The 25,871-nt window shown below is 38.3% G+C and overlaps 1 protein-coding gene across 2 annotated transcripts in view; it reads right to left on the reverse strand.

Annotated features, from left to right (window-relative positions):
- LOC136857968 (uncharacterized) overlaps positions 1-25,871 on the reverse strand; it is a 121,532-nt gene that overhangs the window by 82,243 nt on the left and 13,418 nt on the right. For both annotated transcript variants that reach the window (XM_067137109.2, XM_067137110.2), the window contains exon 2: positions 15,275-15,409. In XM_067137109.2, coding sequence (XP_066993210.2) covers positions 15,275-15,403 — 129 coding nt within the window. In that variant the 5' untranslated portion in view covers positions 15,404-15,409. The remainder of the gene's footprint in view (positions 1-15,274; positions 15,410-25,871) is intronic.

The raw sequence follows: 25,871 nt of genomic DNA on the forward strand, positions 1-25,871 counted from the left end.
AGTCAACACCTTGCCACTGGTTACCCGTACTTAGTCATATCCCACCACCCCACCTGAGGAGAAAGGAAGCTCTGCTGAGAGAAGCAAAGAAAATCTGGTCATCTCCCTCATTACCAGTTGACCAGGAATTTTGTTACCCATCGCCACAATGACTTCGATCTAGGAGACTAACAAGTGTACTGTCCGGCCAATTCTTGAGGGATCATTTTAATCTAAACCAGAGCTGGCGGGATGAGTGGTCAGATTCAACATCTGGAACTAATGCTCATGAGCTAAATCCAACTCAGAAAATGAAGGGATTTGACCTCCCAAGAAAATCACAGTCGCCTCAACAGACTGAGATCTGAGCATGGACACTGCAATTTCATATGCCATAAGTGAGGCTGGATGGATTCTCCAACATGTGAATGCAGTGAAGAGGAGCAGACCACGGACCATGTCATCCTGTGCTGCCCTCTTCATGCCTACTTTGGAAGCCCCAGGGACCGAATTCATCTTTTGGAAAGTGCTGTAGAGTGGCTGAAAATCTTGGACCTGGACTTACGAATTTGTTGTTATAATCACCATATGATGAAATAAATAAATAAATTCCATGAACAGGAACCAAACATTTAGAGCCCATATATGTAAAACAGCCCCAAAACATCATGTTTTGTGGAAACTTCACTGTCTGTTTGATATGCTTCAGTGAGACTTTCTCATTATTATTTCTAGTTACATGCGAGATGTTATAACCTTGCACTTCAAAATGACTTTCATCACTGAATAGGACATTTTGCCATTCTTCTTGTGTTCAATTCTGATATTTTCTTGCCCATTCCAATTTTTTCCTTTCTTCTTCATGCGACATGTTAATAGCTGTTTTCTGATAGGTCTTCAAGCTTTCCTTCCAGCTTCTAAAAGCCACCTACGCACTGTTGAAGCATCAATTTTTACACCTGCATGCTCCAAATCTTTTTGTAAATCAAAACCATTCTTCTCAGGATTAATTTTGCTTGTTCTAATGAGATAGGCATCCTCTTTCCTGGAGGTTTTCCGTTTCCAGCCACATTGCCCTTTCCTTTGAGGTGAAATGGAGCCAGTATTACATTACATTCAGCTCATATTTTTCTCTGAGTCATACCACTAAATTCGTGGAGGGTTATAACCTTACTTCTCTTCTTTGGTGTGATATTCGTTATGACTGATTAAATAAATAACTCACTGAATGCAGTATCAAACAGCTACAAACACATGCCAAGTATGAACTTTCAAACACTAACAATAAGAGTATTAACTACCATTACCTATCTCCACAACAGGTATCCATACTGTTGTTAAGAATTGGCAGGAAACAGTTGTTACTTCTTTTTTTACTTACAAAACTAAATGTACCTGCTAGTTCACATTATTATGCACAAGACTATGTGTAACTGTAACCTATTAAATATTGAAAGGTGAAACATATACAGATACGGTATATACCATTCCATTTAAAGGAATAATTTTTATGTTATTATTCCAGGAGAACAGCAAAGAAGGCAGTTGCAATAGGACAATCAGCAAATATCAGTGAAGTCTATGATAAATTTGACACATCAAACAGCGAGCAAGAAATCTATTGACTTACTAAGCAGCACCACAGACAGATGAAATAGAAAAATTTTATGGAATTAACACTGAAAGCAAACTCTCGCACCAATAGAAAGAAAGTAACAGAGAAATGGCAGAGGTACTCTGAGGAAATTAGCAATGAGGAGTTTCAAAACGCTCCAACTCCAGAGTCCACACATGTAAAGGGCCCTGGTTTGCTGATCACTAAGGCTGAGGACTTTGAAGCACTGGGTAGGATGAAACCAGAAAAGGCAACTCGACCAGATGATGTACCGGCAGAGCTGTGGAATTGGGATTCGACTCACTCGCTGATAGATTTCTTTAACAAGATCACTGAAGAGAAAAGGATTCTTTTTTTTTTTTTTTTTTTTTTTTTTTTTTTTTTTTTTTGCTAGGGGCTTTACGTCGCACCGACACAGATAGGTCTTATGGCGACGATGGAATAGGAAAGGCCTAGGAGTTGGAAGGAAGCGGCCGTGGCCTTAATTAAGGTACAGCCCCAGCATTTGCCTGGTGTGAAAATGGGAAACCACGGAAAACCATTTTCAGGGCTGCCGATAGTGGGATTCGAACCTACTATCTCCCGGATGCAAGCTCACAGCCGCGCGCCTCTACGAGCACGGCCAACTCGCCCGGTGAAAAGGATTCTAGCCAAGTGGGCATGCAGAACCACAGTTCCAATTCGGAAGCAGATAGGAAGTGAAGCTAAATGTTGCAACTGTCACCCAGTATGCATGTGGTATGTGTGGTAACACACAATGAAGTTCTTTGAAATTATCACTGATTTAAGAATCCGGCTAATTGTCAGAATCACCACCGACCAGTGCTGATTTGTGAAAGGTCGTGGAACGATAGATGTCCTCAATGCTGCTCGCTTGCTTATCGAAAAGCACCAAGAGAAGTCAAAGCACTTATACCTCTCTTTGCTTGACCTGGAAAGCCTTTGACCGAGTACCACACAAGTTGATTTGGTTTACCCTCCGTGAGTAATGTACCGGTTATGACCTGTACATGCCGTATTTTTTTTTACTATTAATTGTACTTCATCATCACACAAGACGTTCAGAGCGAACTTGGTTTGTTTACATTAGGAGGAGCGAGCAGGCGAATCAGCGACAGCTGTGTGTGTGACGTAGCTGCAGGGACAATATAGACTACCTGCCTGATGCCACGTGTAGCCTGCATGGCCTGGTATGTTCTGGATATGAACGTCATGCTTTCGCAAACATTCGATGTGGGAAAATTTCAAAACTCCTATAACAGTAATCGCAGCGACTTGAGTGATACGTCATTTTGAAGAGGATAACATAAACGTCTCAAATTATGAATCTCAAGAAAATCCGTCGAGGGATTCACGAGATAGTCCGCTTCAAAGAGACCACGTTATATGATGACGTAGGAGCCCCAAACTGAATATAAGCTGAGCTCACTAGACCCGATCACGAAGTCATAGCTGGGTGTCCAGCCTGACTCTCCATGCTGTCGTGTTCATTGAAGTGCTGACAGAGGCTATCTCTGAATATTCAAAGTCTTCATGTGGGACTTAAACTCTGACAGTCGTGTTGGAATTATACATTGTACGCATGTGAACTGTAATGTATGACAAAGTCTTTATAATGGACATTGAGTCAATCAGTCAAGTTGAACTTTTAAATTTTGTGTGTGTTGGAACTCTGATTATGACAAGTCATGTATTGGACTTAGGAAAGATCACAATATGAAGATAAAGCTGGAATTCAAGAGGACAAACTGGGGCAAATATTCATTTATAGGAAGGGGAGTTAGGGATTGGAATAACTTACCAAGGGAGACATTCAGTAAATTTCCAATTTCTTTGGAATCATTTAGGAAAAGGCTAGGAAAGCAACAGATAGGGAATCTGCCACCTGGGCGACTGCCCTAAATGCAGATCAGTATTGATTGATTGATTGATTGATTTAGGTGACAACAGTTGAGCTGAACTTATATTCTGTGCGCTTGTAGAAACTTCTCGATATAACTTACTTTCGTTCTTGTAGAACTGAGTTAGCCTCTGAACAAACATGTCATTAATTACAATGTGACACGACTACGTTATACTATTAACTGTGACATTTTGTTAAATCTCAGTCAGCATAATCTCCTTAATAGACAAGAGTGTTTATGAAAGTGTTCTAACTTTCTCATGGATGTTAATGCAAGTGATTACCATAATCGTGAGCTACGACACCAAGGGTTCACTCTGAACTCAAACTGTGTTCCTTATCCAATTCAAACAAAATTGTGTATTATTTCTTCTGAACAGTGTGTAAATTATTTGTATGTGACTGACAGCAGTGTCTTTGATAACCTCTCGAACAGTCACCTATTTTATTTAATGTCAAGTGCGCCTAACAACGAACTGTGCTTTTCATTTCAACCTTATTTCTTTGTGAAAGTGTTTAGTATTATTGCATGACTGACAGCAGTGTCCTTGATAAACTCTAGAGCAGTCATACTTTTCTTTCAATGTCAAGTGCTACTTTATTTAGTGGAAAATCACCACGAACTGTGCCAAGTGCGCGAACAATTTTCAGTTTCATTATTTCTATTCATGAACTGTGCTTTATTTTCTTCTAATCTCGATGCTACTCGCATCTACATCTTTAGTGAACTTATAAATTCTATCTACAAGATTAATAGTGAATTCGACGGCATATCCCAACCATAGTAAATGAAACAGTGCTGTTAAACCAAAGTGTCGGGGGACTGTGTAATTCTGGACACTCGTATAAGTTATGTGACGAGTGATTACCCCGCAATGTCATCGGAGAATGTCAGAGATCGTCCAGAACATCGAAAGTTCGAGACTCAAACCATTATCAAACCAACCTGGGTGTTCTGGCCTTATCTCAACGTAATATTGGCAACTTCCAGAACGTGTTCCAGCCCTGTTCAGCCTGGTGAACTGGGAGCACAGGTCATTAAAAGGCGATGTTGAAGACGGCGACTATCAACAGTAAGGTAATGTGCACTTTGAAATGCATTTTCTGAATAAAAAACTATCATTCAATCTATTTAAAAATTTTCTTGTAGATAGGACCCTGCCTTCTGTACCAAGCCCTAGCTAGAAACCACCCAGAATTGCCTTGAGACCTACTTCATGCTAACTTTAATATTAATTCATAAAGTCGGGCTATTTTACTGGTACAGTATGGAGTACCAGAAGAGCTATTAGAATGGGTCAAACTGCTCTACAATGATCCGAAGAGTCTGATAAAATCAGCTGCTGAATTATCGGGTGATTTTCCTGTTTCTGTGGGAGTACTTCAGGGATCTGCTCTCTCGTCTCCCCTCTTCATCAGTCATGGGTACTGTCACACAAGATCTGCAGAAAATTGCACCTTGGACTCTACACTATGCTGACAATGTGCTGTTGACCTCTAATAATAAAACTGACCTTCAACACGAAGTCCAAGGCTGAAACAGCTGCCTCGCAAAAGTTGGCCTACAGTTCAACGTGAAGGAAACAGAATATCTCACCATAGATGTTGAGCTACGAACAACAAGGACTTGTTTTAAGTACCTAGGCTCCACAATTATAGCTGATGGAACCCTCAGTGCAGAAATCTCTAACTGCTTGAGAACTGTGTGGCTTAAATAGCATTCTGTGACTGGTGTACTCTGTGACAAAGATTTCAGACTGGGTCAAGTAAAAAACTTTACAATTTGCTGTCATTGAACTGAAAAGGCTCTGTGACATCTGGCTTAACACTGCATGACCATGTCACAAATGACAAAGTTTGCAGGCATTATGGTGTGGTACCAATTATTGTGGAAAAATAAGAGAAAGCTTGAGCAGAAGCAGCAACAGTGACAAAGATAAGTTTTACTTTGCAAGTAGATAGGAAACCAAAACAGCATTGGTTTGACATCCTGCACAAAGATCTCAAGGTTACAGGCCCACGCCTTTATCAAGTACATGATCATGTACAAGGAAAATAGAGAGCCAAAACAGCAGACCCTGCTACCATGTGGGACAAATGTTCCGAGCAGGAGGAGGAGTGGAGAGGAGAGGACAGGACAGGAGGAGGAAATGTTTTGAATATTTGATAATCAAATAACTAGTCCCATTTCCAATAAATATTTTTAGCTTTTCGCCACACTCACAGAGAAGGTTCACATGTTCAACATAATTATCCGTTACTGGAATAAGCCAATTCATCGCGCCCCCTAAAAGCCAGTTTATGTTTACCCAAACAAATACACAATATCAGTAGAGCATTTCATTATTTCTCTGTTTTTTCTTACAAGTACATTGTGCAGTATCCCTGATTTTCTACTGAGAATACATCATATACACTGTTCTTGCTTTTGCAGACATTCTCCAAGATGCCCTAAAGATGATTCTGGGTTAAATTATCCTTTCTTATTGCCTTGTGAACATTTCCTATGCCACTGTAACCACGAGACAAAACACTTTTCTCCCATTTCCAGTCTTCTGGATCAGGTTGTAAATCGAGGACCTCCACAGTTTTCTCTCTCTCCACCACTCCCTTCCTTCCTCCAATATTTCTTCTACTTCTACTCATATCTTCTCTATATTCTCCTTCACCATATCTATCCACCTCTTTCTGGGCCTCCCCTGTTGTCTTCCTCCTATTATTTTATCCATAAATACTCACTTTGCCAACGGCCGTAGCCGTGTTGAAACACCAGATCCTGTGAGATCTCCGAAGTTATGCAAAATTGGGCGTGGTCAGGAGTTGGATGGGTTGCCACGCGCTGTTGGTGGGGGGTAAGGGAATGGAGGAGCGGAAAGGAACTGGCCACCCTACCGCACGTAAACTCCGGCTTAGGAACACCTCTGCGGAGGTTCGGACCTGCCTTCGGGCAGAATAACCCTTACCTTAATCACTTTGGAACTCTATCCTCTTCCATTCTCACCATGTGTCCATACCATTTTGCCTTACTGGTCTCTTATCTTGTCTTGCAGTTTAGGGAATCCAATTCTCTCTCTGATTTTTATGTTTCTGATAATATCCCTTCATGTCTTCCCAATTCTTCCTCTAAGAAATTTCATCTCAGCTGCTTGGATTCGGCTTTCATCATGTTTTGCTGTCCATGTGCCCGTCGTGAATTGTCAAAATTGCTGTGTATAATACATCGAGTACAGAATGTTCTTGCATTTCTCTGGGACGTCCCAGTTCCACACCATACCTCTCACACACAGGTAAAAATTAGCTTGTTGGATTTTCTCTTTTGTATTTCTTCATTTATTTTCCCATCTTCTGCAAGTATACTTCCCAAATATATAAACTTTCAACAACTTCTAATAATCTTCCATTTACTTCAATATTCCCTCTTCCTTCTTTATTACCCCTCATCATTACTGTCTTAATCTTCTCTGCGCTTATTTTAATTCCACATGCAGTGTTGCCAACTTAGCGGATTTTCTGCTAAATTTGGTGGAATTAGAAGACAGTTGGCGGAGAATATATCATTTAGCGGAATTCTAGATTTATTATAGTGGAATTTAGTGTTTTATCCATTTTTCGTTTAAAAAAAATTTGTACTCCAGTCTGTCTCTGAGCTATTCCGTATTTCTTGTCAGGAGCTAAAAGTCACATGAGGAAAACTTGCTATTTGGATTCGATGTTATGAGATGTGTACGTCAGGGGGTGCAGCCTCTCTCCAACACTATTCAATATATATATATATAGATGAAGTAATCAGAAATTGGAAACGAATTGTGCACTCTGGAATAAAATTGAACACAAACACATACCGGTACATAAATACTATGCTCTTTGCAGATGATCAATTTATCCTGCAGGATGATGAAGATAAACTCCAGAAATCAATAGATCAGTTAAACACCATTTGTAAAAGTTATAATCTTCGGCTATCCAGAACAAAAACCAAAGTTATGGCGTGGCAAGGGAAATATCCTATCAGAGCGAAGATAGTAATCGACAATCAACCAGTAGAACAAGTCACAAATTTTAAGTACCTTGGTTGTGAAATATCTTTTAATGATGATGACGAGGTGAAGAAGAAGCTTCATCGATTTCAATATATGTGTGGGACAATTCGCCGAACACTGAAAGGAAAAGTAAGAGAAGATACTCAACGTAAATTCTATAAGACTATGGCTGTACCAACTTTGCTATATGGAAGTGAGACATGGATATTATTATTATTAAAAGGGATAATACACTTAATTGTCAAAGTCCTGTTTCTATATTGAACCAGGGTTTTTTTTATTTTTTATTTTTTTTTCGGTCTCATCTTTGTCTTCAAACTATTTACACAGATTTCATACATGGCTTTGATCATTTGTACTTCTACTCAGCCTACCATCTTTTTAATCAATCCATCCCAGATCAGTTGCTGTGGTACACTGTCACATGCCCTCTCAGTAACTACACACATCATCACTAAATCCTTCCTGAACTACCATCTTTTCTCAATCATGTTCCTTACTACAAAAATTGATCAAAATTTTATTTATCCCTTCTAAATCCATATTGTTCTTCCTCCATTTCCTTTTCTACTTTCATCCTCAGTCTTCCCTCTAATATCTTTTCAAAGATCTCTGCTACAGATGAAATGAGGGTGATTCCCCTATACAGTGGAACCTCGATTCACCGTTTTTGGTGGGACCACAAAAAACGTACAACACAGGAGAGCAGAAAATCCGGGAATGAATGAACCATCAACAATTTGGCTAAACATCACAGAAATGAAATATGTCTACTTATAATGTTACAAACACCCCTAAACCAAACCAAACTATAGCCCCCATGGGCCTTCCGCCTACCAAGCGACCGCCCTCGGTCTGAAGACCTGCAGATTACGATGTGACACAGGGTCAGTGTGACGAAGCCTCTCCGCCGTTATTCCTGTCTCTCTAGACCGGGGTCGCCATCTCACCATTAAATAGCTCCTCAATTAAAGGTAATCGTAGAATGAGTGAACCTGGAACCAGCCCTCATATCCAGGTAAAAATGCCTGACCTGGCCGGTAATCGAACCTGGATCCTCCGGATGAGAGGCAGGCAAGTTAGACTGCGGGGCCAGCTTCAAACGTTAACTACCGGTACACGACTTAAAAATCTTGAAACTTTACATTTAGTTTTACCGGGGAAACTTTGTCAGTTTCCTCTGAAAACTTCTTTCAGTTCAGCAACTTTGATCAGCCAAACTCTTTGAAAAATCTAATACCCACAACGCCAAGCCAAACAACAATCGACCACAAGTAGTTTTTAGTTCACTAATCTAATAAAATAAAAGCACATTAGATACCACAGTGCCCAACATTATGGCGAAATTCCTTTTTTTATCTTCCATTGGCATACTGTTCGTAGCCAGTTTATGGAAATCTTGTACCGCATAAGTTAGGCCTACATCAACTTTTAAAGGTTATGTTGAACTTAAGAATGTGGTTTCGAATGTATCAATCCCCAAGTTCTCGAATGCATTATATTAAATTCTGCCCATCACTAATCACAATCAAATTGGAATGAGAAAAAATATCATTAACACTTCCGAAATTACGATTATTCAAGACCTCGAGCTCAGCTGGAAAGCGCGCTCGCTGTATAAGTCGGCACGAGTGCGAAATTGTACAAAGTTACAAATGTAACGTGCGCAAATAAAACGGCTGCGGTTTATAACATTTTAACACAAAAACATGAAATTCCCAGTCTTATATTAGGACGACAACAGTAATATGCAATCCCAAAACCTCCTATGGCATTATGTATATAAGGTGCAATATCTGTTCTGGTCTCGATAACATATAATCGTATACGATAATACTAACTTTGTGTTACTTAAGAAGGAGCAGTTTCAATTCCTTTCAGAAAGCCCAGTGACTATTCACTGTCCTGAGGGAAATGCTGAAAATCTGTTCGGTGATACACTCGAAAAAAGTAAAAAAAATAAACATCTAACCCTGGACATAATGTAGATGTTTTGAAAGTACGAACATTTGATGAAACTCATTCCGCCTTCATGTAGAGCTGTTGAAATGCGCTCTGTTTCCTTCCAATTGTTGTGGGCACTCTCTGCTTTCAGACTTCCGAGGATTCTCTAAGCAATACCACCCAAATGTGATGCTAAGATGGTCCCTTACGCAAGTTCACCACCGATCGCTTTTCCAGTACAGTACTTTCTCAAATTAGCGCAATGACTGGACGTTAACACCAAGATCCGTAAGTATGCCGTAGCCGTCCTTTCGTGAGATACAGTTTCTTGAAAAACACATGATCGAGGATTTAGCGTTGATGGGACTGAAATTTCTGGACGGTTGATCCGGGAAATCGTTTCTCCAAGGAACCACTCTTCATCTTTATTGCTCCTTCTATTTCCAACATTGTTATATCTCATGTTGGTTTCCTTCCACCATTTCTTCTTCATGTTCGTCCTCCAGTTCCTTGAATTAGATATTAAGTAATTTAGGAAAATACGCCTCCCATCGCTGGAGTATATTCTCTCTTTGTGTCAAAATGTGTCCTGTATCAGTCTTTACAAATTTTGATCTTCTCTCCTGTTTAATTTGCTTTTAACCAATTCATACAACACTTCCTTACTTCATTTAAGATCTTCTTGAAGGTTTCTGTGATTCCCAGCACCTGATTTTCTTCCTGTATAATCTTCAAACATGTTTTCTTTGCTTCATGATACTTTCGCCTACTCTCCATATTTCTGCTCCCTATCCAGCTCCCCAATGCCTTTTTTCTTTCAGTCTGTCCCTTACTTTGTTATTCCACTAGAGTGTCTCCTTTTCCTTTCCAAACATTAAGTAGAAATTTCCTCCAGTGGGATTCATTAAGCGCTAATGCAAAGAGTGTAAATGTTATCAAAATCGACTTTCAACCTATTGCTGTCGATCAAAGTATTATGTGCACTCAAGTTTGGAGGTTGTTTATGAAATAACCAACAGGCCCACTGAAAATCCAGTAACACCATCATTTTCCTCGTTTCATTTCACGTTAGGTCATATAGGTTTCAAATATTTCTTATCGCAAGTGGAACGCAAAAAGTGCCTGTTTCTAAGCGTGTTTCAACCATGCTTCAATTTTAAGACATTGTTTCTCCAAAACCTGTCATCTGATCGAATCCAAATTTTAACATAATGTTCATTGGGATGTTCTAAATATAGTTTATAAATTCCAGGGTGTTGCATTTCCAAGAAAATAAGTTATCAATTTTCTAAGGTAACTTTTTCTCGGCTCGGGCTGGTTGAAAAATTGCGTTCTTGGTCGCATTGTAATCTTTACGTATCCAATAGTTATACTGTATGACAGTGAAATACGTAAATTATTTCACTTTTTTTTCAGTTTCTATTTGTAGTGGGTAGGACAACATAAATGTGTAGCTAGTCTTGTGCTGGGAAAACCCTGCAACGTTGCTGCAATAGTGCCAGACAACGTGCCATACCACGCCATGCTGGAAGTTGTGTCTACTGATTACAGTTGCATGTATAGTGGCATTTGCCTTGCTGTATGCTTAAAACGTCCCTCTGGTATTTAATAATTACCTGGAATCAGCATTGAAGCAAATGACATTATGAGGTAATTGTCACAGGTGAAGATGTAGTGAAAGTGGAAAGTGTTTTTTGAAGACTTTATTTGTAAAGTATGGTATAATGTTTTATTTGTAATGACCTAACCTGTACTGTGTAATATTTGTAACATATGTATTTGTAAATAGTAGATTTCAGTTCTATATTTACTGGAAGTATCCAGAAACTTTTGTTACATAAATTTTTGAACAGGGTGTGTTGCCTTTTATTGGTTAGGTATTCTAGAATGTATTTTCTGACTGTTCTGGAAATGGAACGTTCGCCATCGTGTATTCGAGAATGTAGGTTAAGTTCGCGACTAAAGTTGGAGTTGTGATTGGTGAACCTAGGAGGGGATGGGCGGACTCATGCATTCTGATTGGCTACTAGAAGGCCAGAGTTTACCTATATATAGAGAGCGAGGCAGCGTTTGTGATAATTCGGTCTGCCTTAGCCTGTCTTGGTCTATCTGAACTTTTACGTCGTGTGCGACGCTTCGCTACCGGGATGGGCCACCTTCGGGTAAGCACTCTTGAATTCCATTCCGGCTAAAATTTCCGTAATGTTCAGTTGCTATTTCGTATAGGAGTCTGCCCTAGCCTATCCTAGATTCGCCAAATTAATTATTTAAGACGCCTTAGCTTTTCAGCTGGGCTTGCCTGTTGGTTTTCAAGGCATTCCCATTTCTTATTTCAAAACATGTAGATGGTAGTTTGATATATTTACCTTGGAGTTTGCCTCTCGTAGTTCAGTGTCACTTGATGTACGCTAGAGTTTTGGAGAGTACGTTTACTTCACTGTAAATTGCATTGTACAACTGGATTTGTAACTGGATGTATAGTTTGGTTTGGAATTTTGTAACTTGTACGTAGATATTATCAAAGAACCTCTAAGTTATATGTATCACGGAGCTTATAGTTCATAAGTTGCAAGTTTGTGGATTTGGTTTCGGAATGTATTTGTATAATTTCACTTGTAAATAATATTTTTTCAAATTTAAGGATCACGGCGAATTATTTCGGAATCTGCAACCTAAGCCATGTCCTTGGCCTCAGTAGGTCGTAGTTCCTTCCACTTTCCTGGTTTATTGTCCACTAGTTGGCCCTACTGATATTTACGTATGTTTTGGTCGGCGGAGATCCGCGTAATTTCAACTAATGAGTGTGTAGTGGTTTCGATATTGTGTAGTTGCTCTTACCTTCCCCCCTTTACTGTGTTTAGTGCTTTGTTTTGTGTAACCACTGTAGTAAAGGTTACAGTAATGAATAATATTTCTCATCAAGCTTGTGTCCTCGTCCCGAGGTGTTGCAGCTCTTTTCAGGCACACCCCCAGTGGAGGTGAGCTAAACCTACCATTCTATAATAGCCTTCCTGCCATTCTTAAATCTTTGGTATTAATCGAGCCCAGATCCCTCAAGGACGGCAGCAAGTAACACTAACCGTTATGCTACGGAGGCGGACAGCTTTTCTTTTTACAGTTCTAAAATTTGCTTTACATCGCACCGAGAAAGATAGGTCTTATGGCGATGAGGAGAAAAACTAGGAGCGACTGTGGACTTAATTAAGGTATCCTGCTATTTGCCTGGTGTGAAAATGGGAAACCATGGAAAACCATCTTCAGGACAGCTGACAGTGGCGTTCGAACCCATTATCTTCCAGATGCAAGTTCACAGCTGTGCAATCAAATCGAACGGCCAACTCGTTTGGTGGACAGATTTTCTTGTAAGGACATTGGACCTCCAACGCAACTTTTAAAATGTATTATTTTTGTTTTTGTGTTGTTTATGCATTTAAAATTTATTTTTAAAGTATTTGCTATTTGCGTACCAGCCTGATTTCTCTCCTGTTACCTGGCCTTTCCTCCTACGAGTCACTGGAATTCCCATGCTGGGGTTTTCTACCCGCAATAAACACATACTTTCAGTCTTCGTATTAACTAACTTCAGTTCAGTCTTGTTCAGTTTGCTGGCGAGGGCATATTCCTATAAGATTCATCCAAGACCTTGTTCACTAAATTTGAGCTTCGTATGATAGCGAGTGCCATTTGTTTCTTTCTTTTTACCTTAGAGGGCAAGAAGCTAGGTGAAAAGCGGTTTCCTATTCATCAAAGAACAGCTGATTGCCTTCGAATATCACTTTGGTCTGTGAAATACACAGTGGAAAATATATTAAACAAAATAACAGCAAGGAAAACATTGAAGGTACTCCCACGTCTGTTAAGAAGAAACGACTGGTAGCAGGACGCCTGTGCATTGTAATATATCAGTTCGCTATTGGAGTTATCAGGCGTACCATTCACAATTTTTTTTTTTTTTTTTTTTGAGAAGGCTTTCCCAACAATTTTAATATTAAAAGAGAGGCCTCAACATTAAATGACCGACTCTCCGGAAATGTCCCTTGAAAACCTTAGGCAAACTGTTCACAGTATCAGATTTCGCTTTACAAAGCTGAACAAAAAGCTAAGAACCCTACCAAGTCACGGTTAAAAGCCGACAATTTTTGCGTGGATTGAGAAAAGAAACATCTTACTGCTGCCTATGCCACTGATTTCAATTCCTTAACAAAGGCAGTACTACTCCATCATGCCAAACCCTACTTCTGAACACCTCAAAGGAAAATTGAACAAATTACTAAAGAATTCAGAAAAGATGTTGAACTTATCTGGCTGCCAGTAACTCACTGTGAAGTGAATGCTATACAGAGTGTACCAAAACCAATGGCAAAAATTTAGGAATGGATTCCTCACATAGAGAGAAGAAAAAAAGTTTTATGACAACATGGGTCTGGAGGTTAACATGGATAGTTATTACTACTTTCTATAGAGAATATGAATGAATTAATATCACATAATATCTCTGAGAATGATATTCCCTACATATTTAATTCTTTCTTTCTTTATTCGTGTCAGAAGTATCAACTTTACTTACATATTAATTAATTCGCATGAGGTCACATACTGATTTTTAGACACACTTGAAAATCTAAATGGTAGGTTGTGTTCAATAACTGATTTATGTTGGAAAATGAGTTAATATATGACATAATATTGGTCAATATTTTAATTTCAAATGAATAGTAGCACATGTTTGCTATTGAATAAGGAACATAGTTTTCCATAAGCTTAACTTGTGATACTCCGAAAGAAGATGTATAGGACTAGTCCTAAGAAAAACTAAAAGATTATTGACATTGACAAAAAACTAATGTACATAAATAATTGTAATATCTTAACCATTAATTTCCCATGCAGATATGCAATTATTTTATCAGTTTCTTTTATGAATATTATATGAAAGTAAGATGATAGCTCATTTCAATTGTGATATGTTTTAAAATATGCGGCGGATAAAACAGTGATCATTAACGAATATATCCAGATCTAATGTTAATTAATCGATTTATGAATTTTAACTTCATAATTTCATTTTCCTTTACCCACATTTTTATATTGTTTGAATAAATGATAGCAGTTAAGATGTATGAGATGTTATTTATAATTTTGATAATAACGTAAGGTAAATTAGAATCGAAGTGTTGGATTTTCAATCTTTTTACAGCCCAACGATATGTCGGATGGAGATGTCCATCTTGATTGATGATAGATAAAATGTTAGTTAGCGTATCGACGTTAACTTGACCTCAGGTACAAAAAAATACATTATGAACCCTGAGAGACTGGTTGGGATTTCTTTTACGTGACCCTACCTGGACACAGGAAGCACGTAGTACATAATACGTGTTCAAGAGATGTACAGAACAAAAATGGCCAACCAGATACCAGTGAGATCCAAACCCACAACCTCCCGATTTCACGTTGGTTGCTCTACCAATTGAGCTATGGTGGCCTAGGTCATATTTGTTTTGTTGGAAAAAAAAATAGAAAAAAAGAGTGGTACTAAAAAATAACTTCTAGGGTATTAGTATTAATTACCACTTTTGTCCACAATATGTGGGACTGTAGGTTTTCTTTTATATGGAACTAAAGGGCTGTAAAAGTGGAAAAGAAAATGATAGTACTGATAACAGATTTTCTTGCCATACTTATTTCATCTTGGAACAATAACACTCCCTCTTTACCCCTCTGGTCGGCTATAAACTTCAATTATAAGCCCTCTTTTCTCTTCCTATGTTCCGACATATCCTAGTACATTACCTCCTTGGAAACTGGCTTCTTCTGAGCCTCAGGTATCTGTCTGTTACACCGTCGACATCTATCACCACGAATGGGCATGGATTTGAAACCACATGAGCGACATTTTAGTTTCAAAATTAGTCCACCCATATTGAGCTGAAATCACAGAGGAAATAATTGTTATTCAAATTTGATTAACTCCCAAGGTATTAATATATAACAGAACATGGATACAGGAGGTTGTCTCAATTTAGTTCAGATTTTTATAAATTAATAAATAACATTTGTTTTCATACTGGAATAAAGTTACTGCAAAGAAAAATTACGAGAAATGAAAATTGTTTGTATCAGGGAAATTTAACTTAAAACTCAGAAAGTGGGGCGCAGAGATGGTTAAAACACATCAAATAATTTGCAATAAAAGAGATCATGCATTTTATGAATGCCCATTAAAGTGTCCTCACGGTGGGTGTCCTAAGAGCTAATTAATATGTGCACAACATTCTAGATTTAAAATCTCTTGCCTGGTGTGCAAGGAGGATTACTGCCTCTGTTGTTTTACAGCCATCGTAGATCATTTAATACTCACCTTAACAGTTAATTCTTAGCAGATGACAGACAGGTTGAATATGATGTGCAATGTTGGCCAAGACATCGTATCAGAGACTTTTATAACGTAGGAATAGAAGTAATAATAACATGAAGGAATATAAGGGTCACTATTGATAGAGATTACAGTGAGAAATAAGTATACATGTAATAATAGAGTACATTGTTTTAAGCTTGTTTCTACCTCACTACTTCTTACTGCAATGTGTGACCTACTTCCAGACTTTGGCAAATGATCAGCACAGTATTTTATATTCTAGATACAGTATACAGCAGATGGCTGGATAAGTGGGCTTTTCCAGTAATGACCTACACTGACAAGTAGCCTATTCTCAGAGTTGAGAAGTGAGTAAGTATTGATTACAAGCAGGCAACTCAAACATATTCAGAGTAGGTGATTCCCACAGTATTTTTCAGTAACTATGTTTAAGATTCATTGACAGCAGATAAACATTTCTTAGTTAAAGTATGCAACAGATGGAGCCTTTTAGAAAAATTGGCAAATTCATTGATATTATGTCTCTAGTCTAGGGTGACAAGGCATCTCGCTCTTAACACGACTGTCCCTTCTTTTAGAGTGCTGGTCCCGTTGTCCTGACAACAATTTAACAGGACATAAAATGGTCCTGTTTTTCTCTGTCTGCATTGACTGGTGATAAAAATAACTTCTCTGAAATTGGAATGGTGCTGCATTATGTTGGCAATTCACTTCAACTATTATTATTATTCCTTTACTGATCAAGCAAGTATCTCATCAAGACATGGTGGATTTAGAAGGCTATGTAAAAAGAAGACATCATACCATTATAGCAAACACGATCAATCCTTTTTATGTTTTCATTTTCTTTGGCAATAAAGCATTCAGCATACATTCATTTGAAAAATATACAAGAATGTGAGAGTAAATCAGTTAAAATAGATTTCCAGCCATTTACAACTTACTAGATTGGTAAAGGAACTTATTAAATAATGTTCCAGTTAACATATCTCTTTATTTTGAGAATAAAATATTGTTTAATTTGTTGAAAAATTACCCACAAGTAGGGTTATTAATTACCTTTTTTCTGCATTCACTAAAATTAAGATGTAATGTGTCAACGACCTTATGAAATTATTTTATTGAAATGCTCAGGGGAAGTTTCTTGTTAGTTCTCCTCTAGTCCCAATCTTTCAGAAACAGCTGAGCAGCAGAATGGACCTGCACTGAATTCCTTTGCAAGCCACATTAAACTACAAGTTCGGTAAGATATCACTTTGTACTTTTCTTTGTAATAATGAATGGTTGGATCACAGATCACATCATGCACATCGGTTGGCTGGTCCTCCCTCATTTCTATTTGAATAGTCACATCAACTGTAGCTAGTCAGTTTGGAACAGCGGTCATATCAATGTACTTTATATAACTATTCCCTGTCAAGTCATTACCTATCCTTCCTGAAGCTATAAAAGATCTAATAGTGTGGTAGAGAGTGTTATACAGGATAATCCTGCAGTTATTTACACTTATAGCTTTCCAGGAGAAAAGTAAATTGATAGAAACATGATGTGAAATACAGAGTGTCAAACAACACAGTAAACATGTCCTCCTTACTGTGAGACTTAAGACATTTCCCCATATCTGGCCAATATAAACAGACATGGCCTTATCATTATCTACAAAACATCTTACTTCACAAAAATATAAGTATTTAGACAATAATGTACCAAATCCTGAACAGCAAAGTACTCAACACGACATTTTTTGTTTCAACTGGCGAGAAGCCTCTCTTCTGCAAGTTCGTATAACATTTCAGCAGTCTTATTTATACACGATTAGCATTCTATAAACTGCGTACAAATAACAGCAGCCAAGGTCTGGTACTTGATTAAACAGGAAGTTCCGGGTCCGAATTAATATCTATATAGAAAATTTGCTTCATTTCTGGTGTTATTGTTAATGTCCACATTATAAAATTAAAACTCATCCTAGAGCCAACCTCCTGGGTCATGGGTTTAATTTGAATGTTTCAATCAATCAATCAATCAATCAATCAATCAATCAATCAATCAATCAATCAATCAATACTGATCTGCATTTAGAGCAGTAGCCCAGGTGGCAGATTCCCTATCTGTTGTTTTCCTAGCCTTTTCTTAAATGATTTCAAAGAAACTGGGAATTTACTGAACATCTCCCTTGATAAGTTATTCCAATCCCTAACTCCCCTTCCTATAAACGAATATTTGCCCCAGTTTCTCCTCTTGAATTCCAACTATATCTTCATATTGTGATCTTTCCTGCTTTTAAAGGCACCACCCAAACTTATTCGTCTACTAATGTCGTTCCACGCCATCCCGTCTGTATTTATTAAAAACCACCTATTCAATACAATGTAAAATCCTTACAATTAAGATTTATATCTTGTCATAATATCATTACTGGGACATGTTTCACCCTCCAACTGGACATCATCAGCCTTTATCTCATACCTCTTAATCATTAATCAGGATCCTGATTTTGTACAAAATGTTACATAGATACTACATTATACAGAGTTAAAGACGTCCATATTACATGTTCTTAATTAATAGTTTGAGAATTTGTTTATTAAAATCATCTAAGAAATCAGCTTGGCTGAGATGGTTAATTACTCCTAAAGAGATCATATGAATAAAAATTAAAAATTATTGACTGTCTTGTCCATTTTTCCAGCTTAGTCTGAATGTCTATGACTAAAAATCTGCTCCTATTTTGAATTCTAGAAAATACTAGAGAACATTTGCATTTGTTTAGGACACTGAATAAAATCAGGTTAAAAACTTTTCAAACTGGTTGTGGTCGTAATAAACTGTTGCCTTCTCGAAACTTTTTGCAATCTTGCGTACAAAGCATTGATGATAAACTGTCTCTTGTGGCCGCCCTGTGAATGAGTGTTTGTTATAAGATATAAGATCAATCTAGTAAACAATATACTGACATATTCTTATCATTATTAAAGCACAAATTATTCAAATCCGGCATTCTTCTTAACTTCTGTTGTAAAAGTGAAGAATGGATATTCAACAGAGCAAAACTGGTTGCTTCCTTTAATTGAAATTGCGGTTGCTGTCTCTTGTTATGCTACTGGTCGAAAGGGGACACTCAGTCTTGATATTAGGTGATGGATGAGTGTTGATTCTAATTTGTAGGAACGTGAGTTGATAATGTCTGCAACGAGAGGAAAAGTGTAAAAAGTTTAGAAACGCTGAAGACTGCTAATTTGAGGAAGTCGCTTATATGCATATTACTTATCTCCTCGACTATTGTGAAGGTGAATAGTTGTTCTGACAGAGCCGGTTCGAATGACTGTCAATATGCTTGTACTTCTTGTGTTGTATCAGTGTGAGAGTAGGGGTGGGGGATGCGGTGAGGAAGGAGGGATGGGCGGAACATTAAGTTTGCATGCTGTTAGTGGTGGGGAGCTTGTAGGGGCGGACTGGGAGGGAGTTGTATTTACTAAATCAGTGGGAGTTTTTGAGGACGATGATTTTAAAATGTTTGGAAAGTTATTTTTTAAATTCCATATTTGTATTATTTTGTAGAGGGGATTTTTAACTTCAATTATATTGTTAAGATTCTGGTTTTTATTAAAATATTTGTCTAGATAAATGTAAATATTTTTGAACTTGTTCATTAATTTCCCTTTATTTACTTTTTTGATGTTTTTCAGGTCCTGATCTATAGCTGAAAACTTACTGTGCTTGTTGGCACTGTAGTGTTCTAAGTATCTGGTGTAAAAAGTCCAGCCTGTCTGTCCAATATATGAGACGCTGCATTGCGAGCATGTAAGCCTGTATATGCCAGAACCTGAATAGTGATTACTGTTTAAGTTGATTGTATTGTTGTTGAAGAATAAGTTCTGATTGGTGTTTTGTGTCCTGAATGTTTTATTAGGGGGTTCGAAACTTGATGGATGGCTGGATTATTAACCTTCCGTCGGTCGCAACTGATCTGACAGGCACAGGCTGTAGTCATCGGTTGCTACCGCTCCAATCCACAGACCTACAATTCGCATCCTCTGACTAGCCTCGCTCCTTGCCACGTTCGTTAGTCATGTGACGGGCAGTCTGTGTTCGCTCGCTCCATAAGCCAGAAGTGTTCCATCTGATCTGGTAGATCATCGTGACTGTTCCCACTGCGATTGGTGTTTCAAAGAGATGCAAACAATTGCTGTTCTGCAAGAAGTTAAATTATTTGTTTACCCTAAATTTGGTGTAATTTCCCACGTAAGCATGTAGATAGTGCAATATAAGCCTGGTGCCTCATAGGCACATTGCAACTACTTACGTCCCAATTTCTCTTTATTTTAGATTTACCATACATTATGGCCAGTAGGAAGGAACATTTTAACTCAGACAGAGCAAAAGATGTGGAGGATGTCCAACGACTGTTGCTGGATGAAGATGATAATGCATTACATGAGAATTTTGAAGACGAAAGTAACACAAACAGTGACGATCTTCTGGAATCAAGAGATGATGACTCGGAAAAAGAACAAGATGACAACGGTGATGCTGATGAACAAGGAGCATTAGAGGCCAGTGCTAATTATTATGAAGGGAAAGACAAGACAAAATAGTGTACGGTGCCGCCATCCCAACGGGTCCGTGCCAGGAAGCACAATCTCGTACGACATCTACCTGGAGTTATAGGACAAGCAAGGACAGCTAAATCACTGCTTGACTCCTAGTAGTGTTTATTTACGGAGGAAATAATGTACACTATTATAACTTACATAAATCAACACATGGACTAGGTGAAACAAAATTTTACTCGTGAAAGGGATGCTGAGCTTACAGACCCGATAGAGATTAAAGCATTCTTTGGCCTATTGTACTTGGCAGGATCTTACAGAGGGAATAAGCAGAGCCTTGAAGATCTCTGGGGCACTGATGGAGATGGTATAGGAAAGTTTGCACTGGTAATGAGCCTCAGGAGATTTAAGTTCTTGATTCGTTGTTTAAGATTTGACGACCGCCAAACCCATGAAGAAAGAAAGGAACATGATCGACTAGTGCCTGTGCGAAATATTAGTGTTCTTGTAGAATCCTTACTGAAGAATATATGACCTGTTTAGCCCTGTTTATGATATTTCTCACGTTTGATGTTATTGCTGAGACATATGAACATAGCTTCCGCCAACATAAGATTTTCTCTGCGATTAAAATTGTAAATACTGCAAAGATACCTAAAATTTTGAAGAAAATATATGGTTATAAAATGCGGCTTATTTTGGGATCAGAATTTTGCTATACCATTTTTAACTGGCTCAAACACACCTTTATAACATAAGGAGTACATCATAGCTGCCCACTTGAACTTCCCGAAACATATACGTGGGGGGATCTCTCAGGCTCATTGCGACCTGCCTTGAAACTTTATATATTGCGAATGGCGGAAGGTTAAATGTGAAAGTAACGAAATTGGATTTTTTAGGTCTATCTGGGATGAGATTTGTTGATGGTTTAAGTTTAACTTTACTGATTATTTGGTTGATCATTTTTATTTTATATCCATTTAGTTTGGCTAAATTCTTTATATATTTAAGTACTATTTTTAGGTTTTCAGGAGTAAGGGCAATTTTGAATGCTCTGTATATTAAACTGCAAAAAGTTGCTTGTTTAACCCATTAGCGCCTAGCGTTGCCATATGGCAACGATTTTCGCACCTTTTTCTTTTAATGCTGTAGGCAACAAGAAATAATCTGGAAGATTGTGGTGTCATCCGACAGTTAGAGAAGGGTTTGTAGAATCTAGTAATCATGTTTATTTCGTTTTAAAATCTATTGTTGTGACATAAAGACTGGTGGACTCTTGGTTATTTTAAGATTCCTGCGAAATGGCTGCCGGCTTCACGTAAGAAGGATATAAAATGTATAAGTGAAGTTCTTTCATTGGATTATGTTTACAGTAGTGTTGTGCACACTTCATTATATATGTTGTAAGCATTTGAAACAGTACGGGCGCACAATGCCGTAGTAGTGCTTGTTGAATCATTAGCGTTGCCATATGGCAACGCTAGGCGCTTATACTCAGTAAAATAGCTGCAGCTGTCAGATCATGATACTTTATACTGATTCATACATCTTCATTTCAGGAAGGGATTTTCCCTTTTAGAAGCACTGGATATGCTACTGACTGAAGATCTCGATGGTGATATTTTTGTGGAACCGCACTATGTAAATGTACTTACAGATGAGGGCTCCTGCTGATGAAGATGATGGTGGGCTTGTTGATAATCTCTCTCTCAAAAGTTATGTGTCAGTGCTGAAATGAAGCTTGTAAATAATGAAAGAATCGGGATTAGTTACGATGGTGAAGGTGTGTTACCAGACGACGGAGTGCCTTTTCTGTCTACTGATGCAAGATCTATTTCAATACCCGATGCTGCGAAAGAGCGGATAACTGATAGAGGAAATAATAAATCAAATAAAAAAACCAAGATAGACTGATGGGGCTGATTTCAATATTGGGCGACTGTTGACATTTCCGGAGCCTAGTTATAGCAAGTGAAAATCCATGACTGTTGTTGACATTTTTAAATTGTTTACAGATAACCAGCTGATCGAACATTTAGTTCGAGAGTCTAAAATGTATGTGGTGTTTTTAAATTGTACGGACCCACAAATAACTTCTGATGAAATTCGTTGCTTTGTCGCCATACTTTTCATTTCTGGATATAATAGGTTGCCCTCCAAGCGTTCTTATTGGGACACGCAGGATGATATGAAGACAGTGAAAGATTGTCATTCTCTATCTCTGTGGCTAACGTGCAAGTACTGAGGGTGGGCTTTTATATGCCTCCGAAAGTATAGACTAATAGTTTGTAACTGCATCTGAAGTTCTTCTTCTTCGTATTTTTTATTTTATTCTATTGTTCCAGTGAGTGTTTTATTTTGACAGGCAATGAACTGTACATATGTGTCTATATACTGTAAACAAATATTTTCTCCTTTGTTCAATAATTCTATTTTTTTTACCGTGATGTGAATAAAAACTGATATTCCATATTCTTACAATAAATAATGCTAAGATATTTCAACATTGTTATTGCACGAAAACGAAAAAAAAAAAACCACTTTGCAACCTAAATTCGACTTTCGAAACTCATTGTTTAAAAATAGGTAGTGCAAGCGCCTAGCGTTACCATATGGCAACGTCAAATATCTTATGACCTAGCGATTCCAAAATTCTGAAACTTGTTTTATTATAGTTTATTTTGGTCTCAAACATGCGGCAAAACACAATAAGTAAGCAAATCTCAGAAAAAAATTAATTCAGGCACTAATGGGTTAAGGGAATTAGGATGTAAGAAAGAGTTTTTTATTGTTATTGGAGAATGGGTAGCTTTTCTAAATATTTGAAATTCAAAATTATTGATGGTACGTGTTGCACTGATTTCTAGGAAATTTATGGAACCGTTGACCTCATCCACTTTAACCAAAGAATTAAACACACATTTTGATCCTACCCATGCAAAGTTAATTCAAGAACTAGAAACTAAAATAAAAGACAATAACATAATAGTAACCAAAGCAGATAAAGGACGGACCACTGTTTTTATAGACAAGAATGATTAGACTAAAAAAACAGAAGAAGTTTCGAGAAAGCAACAGTTTATTACGATCACAACCAGTTTGAAAAGTTTTTAGCCAGATTGTACTCAGTGTTCTAAACAAATAAAAAATGTTCTCTAATACTTTTTAAAATTCAACATAAGAACAGATTTTTAGCCATAGACATTCAGACTAAGCTGGAAAAATGGACAAGGTCAATAAATTTTAATTTTTATTCATACGATCTCTTTAACAGAAATTAACCATCTCAGCCAAGCTGATTTCTTAGATGTTTTTAATATACAAATTATCAAACTATTAGTTAAGAACATGTAATATGGACTTCTTTAACTCTGTATAATGTAGTATCTATGTAATATTTTGTACAAAATCAGGATCCTGCTTAACGATTAAGAGGTACAAGATAAAGGCTGATGATGCCCAGCTTAAGGGCAAAACATGTCCCAATAAATGATATTATGACAAGATATAAATCTTAATTATAAAAACTTTACATTGTATTGAATAGGTGGTTTTTAATAAATACACACGATATTTAAACTTAACGTAAAATTCAATATGGACCAACAATGAGAATGATTACATGTAACATACCACTTATGATATAGATGGTGATTCCCAAAGGGAATCTGAAATATTTGTCCCAAATTAGTAAATTTATAATACCAATATAAATGGTCCGTTTTTGGACATTATAAATTTTCCAGCTAATGCATTCCTGGTTGCCAGCGTTTCGCCCCCATGTGCTAGGTTGGCTCATCAGTTGGTACCTAGCACACATACCAAGACGCATGGCTAGTGCATACCGTGGAGGCCACTGCGTAGGCCACTAGGAGCCACCGGCAGTGCCAATGCACTACCAAAAATTGATGCCTGCTTGGCCATCAGATGATATAGATGTTGATTCCCATAGGGAATCTGAAATATTTGTCCCGAATGAGTAAATTTATAATACCAATATAAATGGTCCGTTATTGAACATTACAAATTTTCCAGCTAACTCATTCCTGGTTGCCAGCGTTTTGCACCTATGTGCTAGGTTGGGCTTATCAGTTGGTACCTAGCACACCTACCAAGACGCATGGCTAGTGCATACCGTGGAGGCCGCTGCGTATGCCACTTGGAGCCACCGGCAGTGCCAATGCACTCGAGACTTTGTCTCATTACCAAAAATTGATGCCTGCTTGGCCATCAGATGGTATAGATGTTGATTCCCATAGGGAATCTGAAATATTCGTCCCAAATGAGTAAATTTATAATACCAATATAAATGGTCCGTTATTGAACATTACTAATTTTCCAGCTAACTCATTCCTGGTTGCCAGCATTTTGCACCTATGTGCTAGGTTGGGCTTATCAGTTGGTACCTAGCACACCTACCAAAACGCATGGCTAGTACATACCGTGGAGGCCGCTGCGTATGCCACTTGGAGCCACCGGCAGTGCCAATGCACTCGAGACTTTGTCTCATTACCAAAAATTGATCCCTGCTTGGCCATCAGATGATATAGATGTTGATTCCCATAGGGAATCTGAAATATTTGTCCCGAATGAGCCCAACCTAGCATACGGGGGCAAAACGCTGGCAACCAGGAATGAGTTAGCTGGAAAATTTATAATGTTCAATAACGGACCATTTATATTGGTATTACAAATTTACTCATTTGGGACAAATATTTCAGATTTCCTCTGGGAATCAACATCTATATCACCTGATGGCCACCCCCTCGTGTGTGCTTCTACAATTGTAGGGGGATGGAACCCTATTGGGTAACCATTTGGTATACAAGGAGGAAGAAGCTAAAGCACCACCCAACCCTAAAGTGTAATGCGACCCATGCCGATGGGGTGCATGGCACATGGGAGATGTGTCTTGAACGGAGCTTTTGAGATACTTGGCGCTCTCTCGAAGTAAGTAGCCTTACCCGGGTATGCGAGGCTCTGCCTGGGCGGACATTATATTTCCCTAGCTACTCGTGGGACCTACATGAGTACCGTAGCCACCCAAGAAACGGAGAGCTCCTCTGGGGCCTCCGAGAGAAACACCAGTTCAACAATAACCGATGGAGACTCTTCGGAGATACCCTCGGATAGTACGACCTTGACAGTAAGAGAGCTCACTCTAGAGGTGGGCAATCTTCTAGTCCAGAAGAAGAAAAAGAAAAAGCGCTCCGGCGCTTAGAAGAGGAGGTATACGAAGGCTTTAAAGGACCAGAAGCAGGCCAAAGAGGGTTTAACTCCTGGAGCTGAGAGGCCTTCTACTGCCACGACAGCGATGACTGTGGGGGGATCCAATGGGCACAAGAGGTGGGACCCTGAAAAGGACTCTGCCTCTAGGGCACAGAGGACTCCACCCACCAAGACGCCAGTGGGGAAACGACTTCTGTCGGGGGCAACCCCAGAAGAAGATTGGCAG

This window comes from Anabrus simplex, chromosome 1, assembly GCF_040414725.1.
Source record: "Anabrus simplex isolate iqAnaSimp1 chromosome 1, ASM4041472v1, whole genome shotgun sequence".
NCBI classification, from domain to species: domain Eukaryota; kingdom Metazoa; phylum Arthropoda; class Insecta; order Orthoptera; family Tettigoniidae; genus Anabrus; species Anabrus simplex.